Source organism: Acanthisitta chloris, unplaced genomic scaffold (assembly GCF_000695815.1).
Source record: "Acanthisitta chloris isolate BGI_N310 unplaced genomic scaffold, ASM69581v1 scaffold13320, whole genome shotgun sequence".
NCBI classification, from domain to species: Eukaryota; Metazoa; Chordata; class Aves; order Passeriformes; family Acanthisittidae; genus Acanthisitta; species Acanthisitta chloris.
Genome location: NW_008649979.1, coordinates 3575 through 12161, shown reverse-complemented (window position 1 = coordinate 12161; position 8587 = coordinate 3575). Strand labels below are relative to the sequence as shown.

Sequence of the window (8587 nt, the reverse complement as noted above, 5' to 3'; positions counted from 1 at the left end):
CGGGCGGCAAGGTGAGCTTTGCGGGGCGAGCCTCGTCCTCCCAGCTCGGGGGTCCAGCCTGCGGGTGGGACTCGAGCTGAGCCAGGAGTGGTGCGACTCCTCCTGCTCCTGGGTGCACCTAGCTGGAGATCTGCATTGGGAAGAGCTGGGCTTGAAGCTCTTTTGTACTTCAGATTACTGGTTCAGAGAGGTTTTTGTCTTTTATGTATTGGATGAAGTGATTGCAAGTTTAGTTATGCTGTATGTAATCTCTTTTTCACACTGAAAAGTAGTTGTAGTGGTTGATCCTGGTTTAGCAAAGTGTTGCTCTGTGCATCACGTTAGGTAAATGCATAAACCGAGATGATTATATACAGAAGTAGCAATGGTTTGCACCATTGGTGTGCTTGCTGCCTCTCCCATGGGTCTCTTAAATTTTATGTTGTTTATGTTAATGTGTGTCCTGTTCTAGGGTCTTGTTCTGGGAGTCTACTCAAGTGAAAAGGATGGTGCTGCACAGTTCACTAGTGCAGGAGATGCTTTTGATAGACTGGTGTCTGGAAAGCTGAGAGAACTTCTGGCCCTGTAAGTCTATGCTAAGCTTCTGAAATGGGTGAAAGTACCTACAAACACCAATAGGAATTATTTTATTTTTTTCTTCATTATTAGTGTTTGTGTCCATATCATTTGTCAGGTTGGTATTTGCTTCTGCCAGGCCAAACAGTTTGGAGGGGAGCTCCCATGATAAAACCAAGCACAGAGGAAACCTGCAAAATGTTCATGGGACATGTCCTGTGCTGTGGATTAGCACTGAGCCAAGAATCCCAGAACATTCACGTGCTACACTGTGAATGTAGTATCGTAAGATTTAGGACCAAGGAGGACTTATATATTGGACTTACATCTTTATATGTTGGAGTTATATATAAGGACTTATATATTGAAAGAATCTATTTTGTGTCCTAGATGTGGGCCACCTTTGAAGAAAGGCAAAACACGTGTATTTCATGGTTTATATCAGGTATGAACTTTACCTTTTTGTGTGCTGTTTAATGTGTGAACTTTGCCCTTAACATCTTATTTTAAGCTGAGTTCGTGCTTGTATAAATGGGCTACTTTTGCTCCTCTTGCCCCTTTCAGCAAAAATGTGGTTGTTATTGAAGCCTCCTGTTCTGCACTGCCCATGTTTGCATGGCCTTTTGCACAGTCCTGTACTCTCTCCACTGCACTGCAAGTTGAGAGGATGTACATGAGTCTCTTTCAAAGGTGCTGTAATCTGAATAGCTGCTTATTGAAGCACAGCAGTTTTGGATCTGACTTCTACTGGGCCTCCTGTGTCCAGGAGTGTGTGTGAGGGTGTAGTGATAGGTGCAAAAACCTTCCAGACACAACAGTTCTAACACAAGGTAGTCACATCATAGGCTTTTGTCAGAGATTTTAAAGTCATGTGCATGAAATCTCTGGAAACAAGATGTAGGACTGTTCTTCAAGCAGGACTTCTGTCTGATAGATCACAAGGGTATGAGATGGAGACTCATCTGCTCAAAGTGTGGCTTTTGGTGCCATTTGAGAAGCCCTAATACATCTAATGCACCCACATGGAGCTGGCCAATATGGTATGATTTGTGCCTTTTTGGAGTAGTAGCTTGGGCCTAGACAGGCATGTAGTGTGATACTAGGTGTTCCTGTCTTACAGAACTGAATCTTACATTATGCTATTTCAATAATTTTATATAAATCCATTTGTAGTGAGTATTGCCCACCATGTATAAGTCCCTGTACAGAGACCCCAGACAGGTGACACCAGACTCAGTAAAAAGGCTCTCAGAAATTTCATGGAAGTTGAGCACACTGAAGGTCCCATTATCCTGGTTCTGCATACAGGATGGGCTCTGAAATGAGCAGCAAATCTCTGCAAGAGAGGATAGGATAATTTGGCATTCAACACTCTTCTAAGTGTGCAAAATAATGATAACTAAACCAATGTTAACTTGAATCACTGATCTTCTGGAAAGCTAACTCTAGTTTCAGCGTCTTGTGGCCTAGAAGACTTTACTACAGTGTAGTAGTTTGAAAGCTGATTGTTAGAGGCTGACAGAGATGGAAAGGAAAGCCTGAGATTAACTTCATTTTTCTGCAGCACTATGGGAATATATGTGATATATGTATGTTCATATATATAACTGAGTTTTATACAAACTTTACTTCATTCTTAGAAAGCTCCTTCAGTCTGTTACTTCCTTTTTGCCTTCTGCTTGCAAAAGGCATGCATAAAGCAAGCATATATTCTGCTGTGCTACACTGCTTTTTTGGGACCTGGAGAGCTGTATCTCTGTGCACCTTTGGTTTGTCACCTGGCAAATCATGCCAACACATCTCCAGAAAGGTGCCAGCCAACAGACTCAGCTTTCAAAGTGATTTTATTTCCACGAGCACAGTGCAAAAAAAAAAAAAAAAAGGTTACACTTCTCCAGTTCAGTTCTGCCCTTTGTTGTAGCTGGAAAGCTGGATCTGCTTTCCAAGGACTCTTAGGCTTGCCCTGTACTATGTGTTGAACAGAAAGCCCTGTCTGGTGCAGTACACATAATTAATTGTTCCCTGGTCAGCAGAATGACTCGCTGCACGTCTGTGGCAAAGGATTGGGAGCACAAGGCAGCAGCACCATTTCATTCTTAACAAAGAAATGTGCATATTGCAGACAAAGTACTGAGTGTGTTGTAATGGTGTGCTTGGTTTGATTTGGAAATTAAAGTTTTTTAGCAACTCTGCTCTAGCTGTAACATTGAGGAAAGTGAATCCATTTGTGTGTTGGCTTCATCTAGGACTTTCCCAGTGTGGTAGTAGTTGGCTTGGGTAAGAAGAATGCTGGAATAAATGACCAAGAAAACTGGAATGAAGGCAAAGAGAATATTCGTGCAGCTGCTGCAGGTTAACTGTTTTGAATTTTTCCTTAAGCATTTCGTCTGTAAAGCTGGTGCAGTGTGTTCCATTTTTGAAGAGCAAGTCTAGATATGCCTTTGCTTTGAAATACACAACTTACTGCATAGTTTGATAAATGCATTTATTTGTCACTGATACTCATGTAAATTTTTCCTTAGTGAGCAAAGAGTTATCAGGCATGTAAATCAAATCTGCAGACAGGTAGCTGCAGTTACTTATATCAAGTAACTCTCCTAAACAGTGTGATATTGAAAAGGCACTTGTCTAATTACTATTTTGAAGACTGAGAGCATCACCAATTCACTTTACACTTGTGCTGTACTTCGTTTGCTCATATATTTATTTCTGTCACTTAGTTCATAACTGAGATAGTTGTGTGTGTAAAGAACGAAAAGAGTTCCCACTGCAGAGTTTATAATCTGTGACTGGATGACACTTGTATGTCCTAAGTGCTTGTCTGTAGCTGCTAAAACGTTGTTAAAGTATTTGGGTACAAACTAAAATGCATTGTTTATAAAAGTGTGTGCAAACTGATCTAGAAGAAAAGAGCAATCATATTCTTGGCAAAAATCTAAATTATGGGAAATTTCTGATACCTGTAGGTAGTCATAATTCATAGCACTCCAGAATGATGGAGCTTTTCTTTGCTATACATTGAGCTTAAAGGAGTCATAACAACTGTGAACTTTCCTTTTTGTTCTTCTGAAATGTTTTCATCATCATAATGCTTTAAGTGATACTTTTTCAGTCAAAATTTGTCCGTATATGGTAATTAGTATGTTAAATTATTCTACTGCATGATCTCTTTAATTGGCTTACTTATAAACTCAGGAATCCAAAATGTCATATTGATCACCTCAGACACCTGTTTTTGCTGTTCTGTGCAATAATTGGCCTACTTATATTTTTCAGTTGGATGTAGACAGATCCAAGACCTGGAGATCCCTTATGTTGAAGTAGATCCCTGTGGAGATGCACAAGCAGCTGCAGAAGGTGCTGTCCTTGGATTGCATGAATATAACGAGCTGAAGCAAAAAAAGAAACCTGTAGTTACTCCTCAGCTTCATGGAAGGTGATGGCAAAGGAAAGCCTGCCTATTTATTGATCTGTTTGTCTGATTATTTATAAAACCACACGCATGGCATGCTTGTGCATAAAAAAAGCAAAACTGAAAGAATGGGGCTAGCAACAGTATCCCTCTTAACTCCTCCTACTCATTTGAATTTCCTGAAGTAGTTTACATCTCAAGTATATTTACAGTGTCTTGCTCCATGTTCAGTAGCATGCCATGTTCTGAGGTTAAGGGCAAATAAATGCTGCTTCATAGAACAGAAAGCCCAGGATAAAAGCATTTGGCACTGACTGGAACCAGAGATGAGTTACTAGACTCGATGCACCTTGGATCTCATACTAAATTACTTGTAGCAAGATAACTATGATATTCTTAATTGCTCCAAATTAATGATACTGCCTTTCAGAAAGGAGAGGAATATATGGATGCTGACAGCATCTTACTTCTGCAAGTATGCATAATCCTTATTGTATGGTGTTGTTTAGTGCTGAAAGTGCAGCCTGGCAGAAAGGTGTTACCTACGCTGAGGGTCAGAACCTCGCCCGGTACCTTATGGAGGCTCCAGCCAATTATATCACTCCAATCAAGTTTGCTGAACATATTGAACAGAAGCTCCGAAGTTTCAGCAATGTGAAGGTTCATATAAGGTAAATTCCATTGAAATTTTTCCTCTATAGACTACAGGACTGTGAGCATAAGATAAGATACTTTCCAGGTTATTCAAATCCGCAGCAGGTTCTCATTTTCCCTCTGCTACTTCAAATGACAAAAGCAGTGGAAGCTTTGGCAAAAAGGTGTGAGGGATGCTCAGACTCCAGAGGAAGCAAGATACTGTGATGCAGTAAAATGATTAACTGTCAATTACTCATGCAGTCAATTACTGCTTAATTAGCATGTGCTGTGAAAGGAAGCCTGATAAAGACTTAGTAAATAGAAGGCAAATATTAGGAACCTTTTGTTTTCTTCCCGAGTGAGTTTTATATATACCTTTGCTTTTTTCTGTGTGGATGTGGTAATGAAACATCCTCTATTTATTGGTGTTACTGTTGGGGTTTTTTATAGCTTTTAAAAATGCTGGGATGGAGTTGTAAAAGCCCTTGCAACTGAATTTTCATGGCTAGTGCTTCTTGCCTGGAATTTCTCCTTCCTGTTCTTCAGTGGAAATGAGCTAACTAGTTGTGCAGGTGCTGGAGGCTGTTTTGCTGACAAGCAAAAGACTGAGGAAAATCAACTTCACCTATAGTTAACTGTCTTGCTAGCAGAAAGTTAAACTCTAACCTGTTGCAGTCTGGTTACTTCACAGGCCTTGGTGTCTGCAGCCTCAGGGACAAGTGGAACTTTAATGTTTCTAATGCAGAAACTAGACAAAGTGTTGATTTTGCTGTATTTTTTTAAACAATACAAGGAGCAGCTTTGAGGAAGTATTTTTCTGCCTCACAAAAAACAATACTGGTTGGATTTAAATTACAGTTTCCAAAATAACTAGCTAAAATAAAACTTTGTGTATGAATCTTCGAGAACTGTGATCTCTTAAAAACTATCACCTTAGTCAAAGTGTCCAATTACAAAAAAAATTAAATAAATTGATATATATTTCTGTTCCAGACCAGAGTCTTGGATAACAACACAGCAGATGGGAGCATTCCTGAGTGTGGCTAAGGGTTCAGCTGAGCCTCCCATCTTTCTGGAGATTCATTATTCAGGGAGTGCTAATACAAATGACTCCCCGTTGGTGTTTGTAGGAAAAGGAGTTACCTTTGACAGGTATGTATGCTAATACCTTATTGACTGGAGAGGGGAAAATGCTTTCCTGCTGTTATGTTCAACAGAGAGATGTTTTTAATTTGCTCAGTACGTCTCTCATTGCCATTCCATTGATTAATGCTTTCCTGCTGTTATGTTCAACAGGGAGATGTTTTTAATTTGCTTAATACGTCTCTCATTGCCATTCCATTGATCTTGCCTTATATAGTCACTTGTGCTGCCTTTCCTGGGGATAAGACAAAATTGGTTGAACAGAGTAGGAACTGATATACCATTATCTTGTATGGGGAAAATGGAAATTCAGGGGGAAGGAAACCAAAGAATGTGCTGTTTTTCCTTTGTTGTCCTGAGCAAACCTCTGGATGCAGAATTTACATGTGTAGAATTGCAGTCTGTCACTGGACATTGGGATTATGCTTAAGGACATAGAAAATAGTTCATTCTTTGCAGCAGTTTCTTGTAACTGCTTTCTGTGTCACATGGGACTGAAGAATTTATCAGTCCGTTCCCCTTCCATATGTTGATTTTACCAAGTGTACTGTTTTGTTGTTCTCTGTTGCAGTGGTGGCATTTCACTGAAGCCATCGTCGGGTATGGATGCGATGAGAGCAGATATGGGAGGGGCAGCAACTGTCTGTTCTGCCATTGTGACAGCAGCAGCTTTAAATCTACCTCTTAACATAATTGGTGAGTGTATTTGTAGGAGAATCAAAAAAACTGAATTTTACAAGATTTTCTTAGTAATTTTCTGGTGTCAGCGGTGGTAACAGCCTTGTAGGAGCATTGTAGACTCTTGCAGACTTCTCGTTCCCTTGCTCAGCCTCTATTCTATTTTTACTTGAATATCAAAATATTACCAGATTTGTTTGGGTAAAATTTTCTTCCTGACATGTTCCAGAGGTGAATCCAGATGAATCCAGGAGGAGAGTTTCCCCACAATCAACATGTTAAGATTTTAAAGATATGATTTTTTAGATCTTAAGAGATAAATAATTGTCAACAAATGTGTTTTCAATGAGTTTTTCAGAAGTCCTGATCCTTCACTAGAAGAAGGAATGTGGATGTTTGTATAAGCAATTAAAATGAAAAGGAATTAGCTGAGCTACCTCCATGAGTGTTTGCCACAGCTGAACAGGAAGAGGGAGCAGCTTGTTTGCTTAGGTGAATATCTCAGCAGAAAACTAACATAAAACCAGTCTGCTGAAAGTGTTAGGAACAAGTAATACTTACTTTTTCTTAAAAAAAAAACCCAACTTTTTTTTAAAATTCGGGGGATAAAATTAAACAGTCTGGTCCAGACATCATGGCAAAACCAGGTGGTGTGACAAGTTACCTGTCCTAGGATCAGATCCTCGACTTTGAGGGAATTGGTCCTTTAGTCACTTCTGTGCTGCACCCAGTAGAGGGCAGCGACACACACATCCTCGCGACATTCCTCACGCTGGGAAGGCGATGGGAAGGGCTGTCAGCAGAGCAAAATCTGTGTACGTAACTCCACTGAACAGTGGTGGTCCCACTTGTGGACCTTGTGCCAGGAGCAGGTTTTTCCCAGGAGTGGTGGAGTGTCTTTCATCCCACAATCCAATTCATGGTTGGAGTTTTAACACTGAGCCTCTTTTGCTCATCTCTAGTTGCTCCTGTTAGGCTTGGAGTCATACAAGTTCTTGGACCATGCTGGAATTATACAGTGTTTATTTACAATGAGCAGAGCTTGAATGGCTCAGAGTGTATACAAGTTCCCATGCTGGAATTATACAGTGTTTATTATACAGAGCTTGAATGGCTCAGAGTGCTAGTTTGAGAAGTTTTTAATTTTGGAAAGAATGAAATCCCTTTAAATGTGATTCATTATTTACATGTGAAAGACATAAGATTGTATTTATTGTTCCTCTAATATCACCTGTCTGGGCATAAAGTAGAAGTAAATCCTAGGGCTGAACCATGCTGGAATTATACAGTGTTTATTATACAGAGCTTGAATGGCTCAGAGTGCTAGTTTGAGAAGTTTTTAATTTTGGAAAGAATGAAATCCCTTTAAATGTGATTCATTATTTACATGTGAAAGACATAAGATTGTATTTATTGTTCCTCTAATATCACCTGTCTGGGCATAAAGTAGAAGTAAATCCTAGGGCTGAAGTGGTGTAGGTGAGGGAGTGTGGTGGTGCATCATACAGAGGAATTTCCCTGATTGAAAACTGGACTATGTGTCTTCCACTAACCAGGAAAATTGGGATTTTGAGCATAAATTCAAGGTGAGATTAGTACTGTTTTCTTAAGGAGGTGTTTGGGGTTTATCTAGGTGGGCTTTTTCTACATCTTTTCTGAGAAGGAAGCTAATAATGCACTTTTCTTGTTCTCTGAGGTTTGGCACCCCTCTGTGAAAATATGCCCAGTGGTAAGGCAAACAAGCCTGGGGATGTAGTTAGAGCAAAGAATGGAAAAACAATACAGGTATGCATGTGAAACTTGGATTTTGAATGCCTTTAGTGAATTGGTTTCATCAATCAGGTTATGTGACTGCAGTCAGAGTAGGTGTTTGAATAGACCCTTTGAGCAGTGCAAATGTACTGGTTTGAAAAATGTAAGAAGCAAGATGTTAACTAGAAATTGCTATCATAGGATTCTTTCAAATACAAATTTAGATTGAAAAGATGAGACATATTTTATAAGTGGCTAGGAAAAGCTGCAAAGTAAGGTCATGTACTGAGCATGCTAGAAAATGTCTGAGCACAAGAGGTTGTTACAGTGCTCATAAATACAGGCTCTCAGTCCAAATGAATAACATTAATTGCTTCCAGCAGACCCTTCAGGGCAATTCCTTGCTCTCTG

General features: G+C 39.8%; 1 protein-coding gene across 1 annotated transcript in view; it reads left to right on the top strand.

The window, feature by feature from the left end:
- Positions 1 to 451: 451 nt before the first annotated feature.
- LAP3 (leucine aminopeptidase 3) overlaps positions 452 to 8587 on the top strand; it is a gene marked incomplete at its 5' end in the record, with an annotated part of 10903 nt that continues 2767 nt past the window's right edge. The window contains 8 exons of the mRNA XM_009081885.1: positions 452 to 564; positions 946 to 1000; positions 2802 to 2907; positions 3832 to 3991; positions 4477 to 4638; positions 5597 to 5755; positions 6318 to 6442; positions 8121 to 8209. Of these exons, the coding sequence (XP_009080133.1) occupies positions 452 to 564; positions 946 to 1000; positions 2802 to 2907; positions 3832 to 3991; positions 4477 to 4638; positions 5597 to 5755; positions 6318 to 6442; positions 8121 to 8209 (969 nt within the window). The remainder of the gene's footprint in view (positions 565 to 945; positions 1001 to 2801; positions 2908 to 3831; positions 3992 to 4476; positions 4639 to 5596; positions 5756 to 6317; positions 6443 to 8120; positions 8210 to 8587) is intronic.